Here is a 13,293-nt window from a genome sequence, read left to right on the forward strand (position 1 = left end):
AGTCATAAAAATACTAAGGCTACATTCTGGCTATATCTTAACTTGGGAAATTCCATTTTGCCTCTAGTTTTCCTTTGATGCTTCTCCTCTTTTTTGGTGGATAAAAGATCATGATGTGTGGTATTTTTTTTTAATGACAGTCTTTTTTTTTAATATGTTTTTATTGATTTCAGAGAGGAAGGGAAAGGGAGAGATAGAAACATCAATGATGAGAGAGAATCATCAATCAGCTGCCTCCTGCATGCCCCCTACTGGGTATTGAGTAACATGGGCATGTGCCCTGACCCGCAATCGAACCATGACCTCCTGGTTCATAGGTCTATGCTCAACCACTGAGTAACACTGGAAGGACTGTGGTATTTTCTTTAAAATATTCCAGCAAAACAAGACAAAAAACCTAGAGGAGTGGATGAAACAAGACTGGGAAATTTTGACAGTTGTTGAAGCTGAGTAATGGGTACATGATTCATTGTGTATGCATGCGGCTATTTTGCAGATTTTAAAAGTTGCTTTGTTCCACCCGGTGGTAGTGGCTCAGTGGTTGAGCGTTGACCCATGAACCAGGAGGTCATGGTTCGATTGCGGGTCAGGGCACATGCCCATGTTACTCAATACCCAGTAGGGGGCATGCAGGAGGCAGCTGATTGATGATTCTCTCTCATCATTGATGTTTCTATCTCTCCCTCTCTCTTCCTCTCTAAAATCAATAAAAATGTGTTGTTGTTTTTTTAAGTTGCTTTGTTCCTCCTTTTTGAAAGGTATTTTAACTGTAGGTATATTATTCCTTTGTATTTATATCTCTGGGTTAGAGAAAATAAAATAAAATCAGCAATGAATATTTGTGTTATCCTTAAATACCCTCACTCCCACTGGGTCCAGGCTTATGTTCAAAAACAGTTTTCTCTTAGGCCACAGAGGGATGTGCTTTTTCGTTCTAGCCAAGCTGTCTTCCTCCAAATAGTAGCCAGAGGTTTGACCTTTAGCAAAACATTCTCAAGGGGTTTGTTAGGAACATAAGGCTTTTCTAGGCCAAAAATAAAATTAGGGGAAATTATTTTTTAAACAAAAGGACCCTAGGATTCTATTAGACCTAGCAGTTGGTTAATATCCTAGAAATTGTGGAAGGTGAGTCAGCACAGTGTATTCAGACAGTCTTTCTATTTTAATTCTGTCACTACCACCTACCATCTGTGTTACCTCGTGCAGACTACTTTATCTCCCCAGACTTCAGTTCCTGCATCCACAAAATCGAAATAATGCATATTGTGTGAGATTGCTATAAGGATTAAATTGGCATAAGATGTACGTCACCGTTTACAGAGCGAGTCAATAAATATTCTCTTTCCCATCCATGACAGTGTAGCTCTCAGACATGAAATTTTCCTTTTACCAACCTATTTATTATTTACTAACCCATTTCTAAGCTATTTTCTTTTTTAAAATTCTTCCTTTGCTTCATTTTCTCCCTGTTTGTTTTTACTTAGGGTCTGCATGCTGGGTAACCGCACCCTTTCATCAAGACACTTGGACACTTGCTCTAAGACCAAGGAGGTGAACAACATGACAGTACCGTCAAAGTTATGGGGCTTCTTCTGCAACTCAAGTCAGTTTTTCAATGCCACCTGTGATGAATACTTTATTCACAATAATGTCACGTCAATCCAGGGCATTCCTGGATTGGCTAGTGGTGTCATTAAAGGTAGGTTTTTGGACACGTTTTTCCTCTTTCTCTGCGGAAAATGGACTTTGCCTTCTTAGGCTCCTCTATAGTCCACGAAGACTCACTGTCAGTGTCACTCCCCTCTTTAAACTCAGCATTCAGCCCTAATTCAACCCCTCTCTGCTTTTATATTAGTGGATTTACTCTTTCTCAGGGCTCCTTTGCAGTGTTGTCTGCGAAAATTTACCGCCTTTTGAGAACAGAGCTGAGCAAATCACTTTTTAACCTAGAATAAGATAATAAAATATCCTTTGTGTTACTGTAAACTTGCTAATGTTCTCCTGCCATAACAGCTAGAATGTAGCTATTCTAATGTCACCACATCCACATGTGTGTTTTCCTAACTCAGCTAAATTTCTGAAATTCTTTCCTTAAGTGACTTCTATTTTAAATGTTTGGTCCACAGATTCCTTTGCATGTAAGTAAGTTTACCTAAGAAACAGCATCGATAACTAATTAAAAAAAAAAAGGCTTTGCAGGGCATTTAGCTTTAGTCTGCTTAAGTTTTACTAATTTGTATTAGTAAACTTAACTGGACTTGTATGTACCAAAGTATCTTGTCAAATTATATTTGAACCAGATGAGAAAGGGCATTAGTTTTTTATGTGTGCTTTATTGTATAGTATGCGTGTGTGTGTGTGTGTGTGTGTGTGTGTGTATGCATGCATGCTCATGTAGAAGCAAGCATACCTTTAAAAACTACATAAATGAGAAATCTGATTTAGAAGGTTACTTGGGTAGAAAATTATGTAATTATCTTCTTTCCTAACTGCTGCTGCTTATATCCTCTTTTTCCCCCGCTGTAGAGAATCTTTGGAGTAATTATCTACTAAAGGGTGAGATCATTGAAAAGCCCTCTGCCAAATCTGCTGATGTCTTAGGCAACTTAAACCATGAGTATGTCCTCGTTGACATTACCACCTCCTTTACTCTTCTGGTGGGGATCTTCTTTCCCTCTGTCACAGGTAAGCATCTGGGCTGTTTTCTATTTTAGAAGCTATCAGATACAAGGAGTGATTTTTTTCTCAGGAGATAGAATTATATTCTCAGGGCTCCTTGCTTTGTTTCTAGTAGCTGTATGACTATCAAAGTGTCTAGGAACTCAGTAAGTTGACTTATTCTTTTTTCTTTCTCTGAAGGTATCATGGCTGGATCAAACAGATCTGGAGATCTAAAAGATGCTCAAAAGTCTATTCCCATTGGCACTATCCTCGCCATCCTGACCACCTCCTTTGTCTGTATCCTTTTCATGGATCCAGCCTATCTTAGTCATAGGAACATCCAGAGGTACTAGAGTTAGAGTGATCAGCGTTTTTATCTTGGTAATAAAGATATCTGCTTTTTATAACATCACTTCTCACTAGATAATCTACCCATCTTGTCTACTTTCTATCTCATCTTAGTGGGTGAACATCATTTTCCTTGACTCTCAGTATCATAGATTTAAGCAATGTTGTCCTTTTTGGTGCATGTATCGAAGGCATTGTTCTCAGAGACAAGTAAGTAGTTGATTCCTTTGTAATAATTATGTGTCTGTCTTCTGTTTTGTCTGATTATCCCATATAGCCCCAAGACTCAAAACTCAAAACCCAATCTGAGGTATCTATTATGGCTAACAGTTAGGAAATATATGTACATATATTCACAAAAAGGTTAGTGAATAATAAGGGCCAGTGTTGATATAAATGTGAGATGCAATGATTATAGCTCTTCAATGAAGTAGTAAATTTGTCTGAATAATAAGGACTTTCTTGTACATTAAGAGCTGTTGGGTCCAGCTGGTGCTGTTCAATAATTGAGCATAGACCTATGAACCAGGAGGTCATGGTTCGATTCCCAGTCAGGGCACATGCCCAGGTTTCAGGCTTGACCCCCAGTAGGGGGTGTGCAGGAGGCAGCCCATCAATGATTCTCTCTCATCATTGATGTTTCTATCCCTCTCTTCTTCTCCCTTTTTCTCTAAAATCAATAGGGGAAAAATGTTTTTTAAAGAGCTGTTGGAAAACAGGACCAAAAATAAAGGCAGGCAAATTAAAAAAAACTTTCAGGTGTCTCTAGCATCTCCTCTATGAGACATAAGTATATCTGTTTGTTATTCCAAATAAAAGCTTGAAACTTGCTTTCTTCATTTCCTTCATGAAGGATGTTATGTGTTTTTCCTTTCCTCTCACTATGAGTATAAAATACGTTTTTGCAAGAAATTCCTAGAAAATGTTTCCCTGAAACCTGCTATATCTCTTCCCATTTCCCTGTCTTGGGGAGTTAATAGCCTCACCATTCACCCCTTTCACAGAAACCTAGGTGTCATCCTAGACTTTTTTCCATCAATTCCCTCATCCAGTTGGTTTCTAAGCCCTGTAAATTCCACCTTTCACCTTAATAGATCTCATTTTTCCCACTATTCTTTATTTTCATCACTTTGTACAAGGCTTCAGGATTTTTTTTAATAATCACCCTTTCAGTTTTACTGCCTTCTAATAATCCTTCTTCCATGCTGCCACCAGAATAATTTTTCTAAAACAGAAAATTTGATGGTACAGATTGCTTCAGAGCGCGTCAACACCCCTAAAAACCCATTACCTTGATCTGGCCCTGTCTACCTTTTTCTAATCTCATCTCTTGCCATTCCATCATAAATTCCCTGTTTTATAACGTAAAGTTAAATGTCCCTTGTTTCAGATCTCCATCCATCCACACATTTATGTGGTTTCCTTTGCTTGGAATGACTTGTTCCCACCTGCCAGGCTTATATTCATCCTCTCCTATGAAGCTTTCCCAGAGATGCACCCCAACAGAGAAAACCACTCCTCCCTTGGTTCGACCACTATACTGAACATGGTGTGTTACTGCACTTACCATATTGCAGCTACCTGCTTTCCTGTAACTCTCCCCTACTAGATTGAGTTCTTTGAGAACAGGAACCCTAATACAGGCATACCTGATTTTATTGCACTTTGCTTAATTGCACTTTGCAAATACTGAGTTTTTTGCAATTTGAAGGTTTATGGTAACCGTGTATGAAGAAAATCTATCAGCGCCATTTTTCCATAATAGCATTTGTTCACTTTGTGTCTGTCTCTTGCTAATTCTCATAATATTTCAAACTTTTTCATTACGTTTGTTATGGTGATTTATGGCGCCACAAACCATGCCCTTATAAAACAGCAAACTTGCCCTAACCGGTTTGGCTCAGTGGATGGAGCGTCGGCCTGCGGACTCAAGGGTCCCAGGTTCGATTCTGGTCAGGGGCATGTACCTTGGTTGCGGGCACATACCCAGTAGGGAGTGTGCAGGAGGCAGCTGATCGATGTTTCTCTCTCATCGATGTTTCTAACTCTCTATCCCTCTCCCTTCTTCTCTGTAAAAATCAATAAAAATATATTTAAAAAAAAAAAATAAAACAGCAAACTTAATTGATAAATGTACTTTGTGTTCTGGCTGCTCCACTGACCGGCAGTTCCCCCACTCTCTCCCTCTCCCCAGGCCTCCCTGTTCCCTGAGACACAACAATAATGAAATTAGGCCAGATAGTACCTCTACAATGGCATCTAAGTTTTCAAGTGAAGGGAAGAGTCGCACCTCTCTCGCTTTAAATCAGAAGCTAGAAATGATTACGTTTAGTGAGGAAGGCATGTCAAAAGTCTAGGCCTCTTGCACCAGACAATCTCAAGTTATTTCCAGGTCAACTTTCCCCACTCTCATTTCTCTCTCAGGTTTGGGGATGCTGTGAAAGGGAATCTGGTGGTAGGTATCTTATCGTGGCCATCCCCGTGGGTCATCGTTATTGGCTCCTTCTTCTCGACATGCGGGGCTGGACTTCAGAGTCTCACAGGGGCCCCGCGGCTGCTCCAGGCTATCGCGAAGGATAACATCATACCCTTTCTGAGGGTGAGTGAACCTTTCTTTTGCCCTCTTCCTTTTTCCTCAGGTCTTATGAGAAATAGTGTGGTCTTTATAGGCTTAGAAATTACTAGATCATATAATATGAAGACATGTGGGTTTTTAGTATAGGACTCTCCAAATCTGTAGTGAGTTTATATGTGAGTTGAGTAAAGGTGTTTAAGAGGTATATAGATATAACACTGTTATCTTTTGGATATCTACAACTGTAGCATTGACTCAAGCACTCCCCAAACTCCTATGTCTGATGCTTCCCTTCTCTGTACAGGTTTTTGGTCACAGCAAAGCCAATGGGGAACCTACCTGGGCTTTACTTCTGACTGCTGTCATTGCAGAGCTGGGAATCCTTATCGCTTCTCTGGATCTTGTGGCCCCAATTCTTTCCATGTAAGATCCAGTTATTGTCTTTATTTATTCTTGCTTATGTAACGTACAACACATGTTGTAACTTATTGATGACTTACTACCTCCATGGAACTGGTGTTAGATGAAGGAAGCAGCGATCCCTGTGATGGGTGCTGTGGTAAAGGTGCACACTGAGGGCTATAGGGCTCATAAGTGAGACATCTAAGTGGACTGATGTCCCAGGGAAGGTGTCCTAGAGGAAGTGACACATGTATCTTAAAGGAGGATTGGTTGTTTGCAAAGCAACTAAGGGGTGAAAGATATTGCAGGCAGAAGACGTGTGAAGGAAGTGAAGGATGAAATAATGCAGCACATCCGGAGAGCTGAAAGCAGTTAGGCTTTGATAGAGTGTAGGCTGCCTGCTGGACAGCTGCAGACCAGAGAAGCAGGTAGAACCAGATGAGAATGTGCCTGGAACTTTTACCTGGAAGGAGGAGGTAGTGCTTTGAGAACAAATTGATTATTATTTGGTTTAGCATGATCAATTTGGTATAAAAGATAGATTAGAAGGAAGCTAAAATTGAGCTGGGAATGCCAAATGGGAGCTTATTTAACCAATCTAGGAAAGAAGCAATGAGAGCCTGAACTAAGGTGATAGTGATAGAGATTTTTAAATATGTAGAATCCACAGGACTTGGTAAGTGAATTTGGAAGAAGGATGAGTAACGAAAAACACCGGGTGAGGAGTGGTTGTATTGTCACTGAGAGAGAACATAGGAGAGTGAGCAGGTTTGTAGGGAGAAGTTCAGTTTCTCTGCTTCCTAGTCTTAATCAAAGGCTGGTGGGTTAGAACAAAGGCTTCAATGCAGCAAAGGTCCCAGTTATTAAAATAGCTCTTGAGGAATCATTTTACAATAATAGTCACTCCTCTTACTCTTTTATTCTGCCAGGTTTTTTCTCATGTGTTACCTCTTTGTGAACTTGGCATGTGCCTTGCAAACATTACTTCGAACACCCAACTGGAGACCCCGATTCCGCTACTACCACTGGTAAGTCTGCTTTTTTTCTTCTTTTTTCCCCCCACATTCGGAGAGAGCCCATCGTTGAACTTAGAAAACTAGGAGATTCTGGGATCTTGATATAAATTTTTTCTTGGCCAGCTACTTCAATTTTCTGTGCTTACCTAAATTCCCAGCCTACAACCATGTTTTTCATATATGCCTTTAAAATAATTGATAACACCCACTTGAGAATAAAGATCAGAACTATGAAAGAAATATTTTCATCCTGCTACATTCTTCAGGTTAAAACAACTTCCCCTTTGCCTGACTCTTTTTCCCACTTCCCTCTTAGCTAAGCGCTGGACTTCATTGCTTTCTATCTGTGTTCTCGTATTCTCATCAGTTTCATTCTCAAACTCTTTTCCTTATGACTATTTCAGTTAGTAGTTAAAAGTGTGAGCTTTGGAGTCAGATGACCTAAGTTGAAATGTCATTTCTATTTCCTAGCTTTGTAACCATCAACAAAGCACATAACCACAAAAAATTCATTTTACTCATTTGTAAAATGGAGCTAATAGTAATACAAGTATTGCTTGTATTCTAAAGTGCTTAGTACAGTGCTTAGCACATGATAAAGCTCTCAACTAAATGTTGTAAAGCTGCTGCTATCGAGTTCCAGTCTCAGTCCTAAAGGAGTTGCCATGTTTTTAGCTACCACCCCCATCTCTCTCCCATTTCTTTTCTCTCATAGCTAAAAGTGCTTTAATAGATCCTGTATGTACCTGTTGCTACATTCCTCTTTGCTAACTCTCTCTTTGATCCCTTTCTGCTTCACTTACCAGCAGTGGGCATTGATGTGACCTTTATCTGACAAAAATTTATATCTTTATACCTCCAGTCTTGTTTCTAGCTTTAACTTTAGTTAAAAGTTCATTATGAACTTTTTTGTGTTACTGTTTTGCTTTTATTGTTTTTCTTTTTCTCTTACCACCCTGTATTTTCCTTAGATCCAGATTAACAATTCGCTTACTTATTCTTCGAAACAAATTATAGAGCCAGTTTATTACACAGAAGAACTTCAGTGAATATAGTTGTCTAAGTCATTTTATTTGCATTTTACACAAATTCTGTCCGCAGTGGATAGGATGTTTTGTTGTTTGTTTGTTTTTGTTTTTCTGTGTGTGTTTTTATTTTTAGAAAAAATAATATCTCACCACAGTTTAGAAAGGACCTCTAGCCCTGGCCGATGTTGAACAGTGGTTAGAGTGTTCGCCTGCACACCAAAGGGTCTTGGGTTCAATTCCCAGTCAAGGGCACATACCTGAGTTGCAAGTTCGATCCCCAGTCCCAGTCGGGGCACGTGTGGGAGGCAACCAATCAATTGTCTCTCACCTCAATGTTTCTCTTTCTCTTCCTGTCTCTCTCCCTCCTTCCTTCCCTCCCTCTCTTCCACTCTCTCAAAATCAATGAAAAAATATATCCTCGGGTGAGGGTTAACAAAACAAAATACACAAAAAACTATCTCGAGCACAGGCTTCTTTTGTAGCTACTGAAAAGAATACTTTTTTATTTGTATTTTTGTTTTTAATTTTCTAGGACCCTCTCTTTTATGGGAATGAGTATCTGTCTGGCTCTGATGTTCATTTCTTCCTGGTATTATGCCATCGTAGCTATTGTAATAGCTGGTATGATCTATAAGTACATTGAGTACCAAGGGTGAGTGTGGATTTGACTGCTAAAAGTATCAAAACTGGCTAGTTTGGTTAGAGCCAACCCAAAGAAATTTGCTTAGGATCCAGATAACTTCATCCATTCATAGCTAAATTTTATACCCCTGGTGATTCTCTTAACCATCCTATAGTCACAACTTTTAATCGCAAGGGGAACGAACCTGTTGAGAAAGTATGGATGGATGGATGAAAAAAAAAACTAAAAGGACATATCCAAATAATAAATATTAACAAAGTATAACACAAATATAAATATCCCATTAGTCAAGTCATTTCTCTGAAATGAAAAAGAAGTTAGTCCTGAATAACTTTGTAACACTAAGACTTGACTAACAACCACTAAAAATTAGCAATAAATAACACCAATTCAGAAGATTAGATTGAGTTTTATTTTCTCCCATTATTTTCAAAATAAACGTTGGGTCTGTATTAACTTCCCAATTCAAATTGCTTTTGAATAGTTACATAGAAGGACAAGTGAGTGGCCCTTCCAGCTTTCATTCTTAGCTGTGGTGCAATACACTCTGTTGATACAGTAATGGTGACCTGCTTACATTGAGTTTATGTTAGTAAGAAGCATTATGTACATCATTAATATGAGTTTCAATCTTCTACCTGTGCATATGTTACTTTTAGATTCAGAAGAAAATACTTTATTTTTTGAAATTGTACTTGCTATGGTTTAAATCTGTTCCTGCTCTTTTCTCCTCTTCTTCCCAGAGCTGAGAAAGAATGGGGTGATGGTATCCGTGGGCTATCCCTCAGTGCAGCCCGGTTTGCTTTGCTTCGGCTGGAGGAAGGACCTCCTCACACGAAAAACTGGAGGTAAAGAAGGGATAGGGGGAGGGAAAAATGTATAAAAGGGTCAAATATATGGTAATGGATAGAAACTAGACTTTTGGTGGTGAGCACGCAATAGTGTATACAGATATCAAATTATTATGTTTTTCACCTGCAATTTATATAATGTTATTAACCAGTTACCTCAGTAAAAAAGTTTTTAAAAATATAAATAAAAGACAAAAAAAGAAAGAAAGGAAATCAAAAGAGCTTTAGTAGTGTTTGGTACATAGTTATACATAGAAATATGTGCGTCATTAATTATAGGATAAGGAAATTATGTGGCTCAAGGAATTGGTGTCATGGACCTGTTTTAAACTGTCCCAAATCCTTGATTTCTTTATTTTTTTTTCTTGAGATTTGTGATCTCAATTTCTACCATTTTTATTCTTCCTTGAAGATTGATCAATTTGAGATAATACTGAAAGGATTCAAAATAACTCTACACTCTTATCATTTCTCTAATCTCTTCCTTCTTTCAATAACATGTTTTATACAGATATCCTGAATGAAGAAGTAGAACTGTCATTCTAGTCCCCTGACCCCAAGTGTTTCCTTGCCCTCATCCCCATCCCCCTTGGATTTCTTTACAGGCCTCAGTTGCTCGTATTGCTGAAACTAGATGAAGATTTACACGTCAAACATCCTCGCCTCCTCACCTTTGCTTCCCAGCTTAAAGCAGGAAAGGGCCTCACTATTGTGGGCTCTGTCATTGTGGGGAACTTCCTGGAGAACTATGGTGAAGCTTTAGCTGCTGAACAGGTAAGAGCCAAGGTGTATTGACACTGTGGAATTGTGCTTACAGTTTTGTGATGTTAAGTAGTGAGACCAAGTTACTCCCTTTCCTGAGTCATCTAGGAAATTCCCCTCTGAATGCTGGCTTTTGAACAATCCTGTTCTCCCAGATAATAAGGTGAGCCAGAAGATAGTAATGTATTCTTTCTGCCTATGTAAAGCATTTCTAAACCATAAGATTATCAAGACTAAGCACTATTTCCAGAAGACTCCAAACATTGACTCAGCCCTGTGAGAAATCATGTAAATAAATAAATCTTTCCTTCGAAATATGGAGATGATTTTTCTCAAGCTTGTGACAAGGAGCAGTGAGCAACTTTTCTTTCTCTTTACTAATCTACATGGTATCATGAGCAACATTTCTTAGCTACTTCTAATTTGCTTACTTAAAATTCTCCCTGAAGAAGAAAATAGTTTTCACTCCAATATTTTTTTAAGTGATAGAACCAACCCTTTGTTTGGAGAAATTTTCAGTTACATTTCAAAATTTGTACTGGATTTCATTTTGGAATGCTTTGAGCCCAAAAAAACTAGAAATGCTGGAAAAAATATTAGTCCCTAATGATGGTAAAAATAAATAAAAAGCACAGGATTGGAAATCAAGAGACCCTGTATAATATACTAGCTACACTACTAACTTAATCTGTTCCTTTGGGAATTCATATCCATTTTCCATATCATTATTTCCTTCACCTTTCCACCAAGAGGGTAGAGTAAGAGTAAATGAAATATTATCTCCAAATTGGCTTGAATAAAAGAATGGTAAAGCAAATACAGATATCATCAATAATTACCATTAAAATATCAAAAAGAATATGGCAATAGGAGAGACAAAAAAGAAAATCCTAAAGCAAAACTGAATTATTAAAGCCTGACCAGTGTGGCTCAGTGGTTGAGCGTCAACCTATGAACCAGGAGGTCATGGTTCGATTCCCGGTCAGAGCACATGCCCAGGTTGCGGGCTCGATCCCGTGTGGGGCATGCAGGAGGCAGCCGATCAATGATTCTCTCTCATCAATGATGTTTCTATCTCTCCCTCTCCCTTCGTCTCTGAAATCAGTATAACTATATTAAACAAAAAACCCCAAACTGAGTTATCGGATTCAATTTCTAGTAATATGAGTCAGGGCATGCCTGACTGAGGAAGGAATTGTTATCAGAGAAATTGAGATATCCCCTTCTGAGTGCTTGAGGGTGGAGTCCTTACGATATCTCAAGAAAAAGAATTTTCTGAGACTCACTCAGGAGGATGAGGGATTTTTATTTGCATGGAATGGAATTACATCCCTGGGTTTCCAGTGTCCCATTTCCCTTCATCTAGTCCTGGAAGAAGTGTAGCTGGGGGCTCAGTAGAGCTAAAAGCAAAGCCAGTGTCCAGAATTTCTGTTGCATATAGCAGCAAGGTCCAGTTCAGCATCAGGCTAGTTACAGTCTATTAGTCCATTGTGTGTGGGGGTGAATGTATGGGAGCCAAAAGAGCGAGCCCCCTACAAAAAGAGTCCCAAGAGCACAAGAGTACAAGAGAACGAATTCCTTTGTTCAGGGAATTAAGTGTCCCAAATTTTGCACCTTTGCAGTGCCATGCCTATTCTGGCCAGTGATTCGTTCCCAGGTATGACTGACAGACAAGTACCTACCCTAGTCCCCCCAACTTTACTGGATATGTGTCTACCTCCCTGCTCCCCCTGTCCAGTCCTTTCCCCCAGCATCCATAGGGAGTAGACCAGTGGCTCCTTGGGAAGTGTAAAGCTTTAGCTTCCTGGTGAAGCTGCCCAAATGACATGTCTATTTCTATAATACTTGGCCTTCCCTTTGTTCCTTTCCTGTTACTAATAACTAGGTTAATTATACAGGTATCCTTTCTCCCTGAGAAAAAGAGGAACCTCTTTGTATTCTTACAAAGGAGAAATGAAGGAAGGTCTCTATCTTCTTGTAACTGCTTCATGCTCTCAGGGGTATGGAGACCTGCCTATCCTAAGGCTCAGAGGTTCTCCCTGTCTGACAGAGGAAGAAGGGAGCAAAAGGGAATGAAATCTTCACGTAGGGAAGGGAGATTCTGCGAATTCCAGGTCAGTCTGGTGTCCCTGAGGGTGACACAGTGGACAAGCTGGCATTCTGGTTGTATTCTAGAAATGACAAACTTGACAAGAAGATTAAAAGGCATAATCAAAAGTGAGGAGACTTACAGTAACAAAGGTCTAGTGAGTGGTAAAAACTCACATGATAAGGGGAAAATATGACTTATAGCGTCCCCTATAACTTAGGTTGGAGGAGTGGCTTCCCTGGAGGCAGGTGTGTCACACCTGTCTGAAGCTCTTTTGTCCACTCCAGTTAAGCTAAGGGAAATATTCTAGGATTTCCCCCATGAGAAACTGGGGCCTTTTCTGTTTGCACTGTTTGGGCAGAAAAGGGAAAACAGTTTCAAGCAAAGCTGCTAGACTGTCCGTACTTCATTGATTCAATCATAAATCCAGACTGTTGAGTCTCATTTTAGGATGCAGATGGCTTCTACTGTGAGGCCTATATTGTGTGAGCACGCAATCAGGTCAATTAGGATATAGACCTACATTCTGTGAAAACAGAAGGAAACAAAACAGAGGTTAATGTTTTAGCAAATCATAGACTAGTTAAGAAGCCTTCCAGATGTAAGGCTTTTGGTGGAATGGAATTACACGAAGCCAGTCTGATAGTTTGTCTGCAAATAGAACATCCCTGGTGATGTCATCAGGTGCTGAGGCCTGTATGGCACACATAGACACAGCCTTAAGAACAAAATTTTGAAGACAGTTAACCGCATTGGAGCCCACTATCTATAATTGGACATGATGATTTTCATTAAAACATAATTCTTCTCCTTAATATTACCCTCATTTTTAGACGTACTATATCAAGGCCTGATTATTTGCAAAAACAAGAACAGCAATTCATCAAATTGATCACAGGCTTTTTCAAATTTGTTTTG

The 13,293-nt window shown here is 39.3% G+C and overlaps 1 protein-coding gene across 8 annotated transcripts in view; it reads left to right on the forward strand.

Annotated features, from left to right (window-relative positions):
- SLC12A6 (solute carrier family 12 member 6) overlaps positions 1–13,293 on the forward strand; it is an 87,828-nt gene that overhangs the window by 65,848 nt on the left and 8,687 nt on the right. For all 8 annotated transcript variants that reach the window (XM_023752887.1, XM_023752885.1, XM_023752886.1 and 5 more), the window contains 10 exons: positions 1,485–1,699; positions 2,527–2,685; positions 2,860–2,958; positions 3,162–3,219; positions 5,434–5,608; positions 5,889–6,007; positions 6,916–7,014; positions 8,563–8,682; positions 9,417–9,521; positions 10,130–10,298. In XM_023752887.1, coding sequence (XP_023608655.1) covers positions 1,485–1,699; positions 2,527–2,685; positions 2,860–2,958; positions 3,162–3,219; positions 5,434–5,608; positions 5,889–6,007; positions 6,916–7,014; positions 8,563–8,682; positions 9,417–9,521; positions 10,130–10,298 — 1,318 coding nt within the window. The remainder of the gene's footprint in view (positions 1–1,484; positions 1,700–2,526; positions 2,686–2,859; positions 2,959–3,161; positions 3,220–5,433; positions 5,609–5,888; positions 6,008–6,915; positions 7,015–8,562; positions 8,683–9,416; positions 9,522–10,129; positions 10,299–13,293) is intronic.

This window comes from Myotis lucifugus, unplaced genomic scaffold (assembly GCF_000147115.1).
Source record: "Myotis lucifugus unplaced genomic scaffold, Myoluc2.0 scaffold_38, whole genome shotgun sequence".
NCBI lineage: Eukaryota > Metazoa > Chordata > Mammalia > Chiroptera > Vespertilionidae > Myotis > Myotis lucifugus.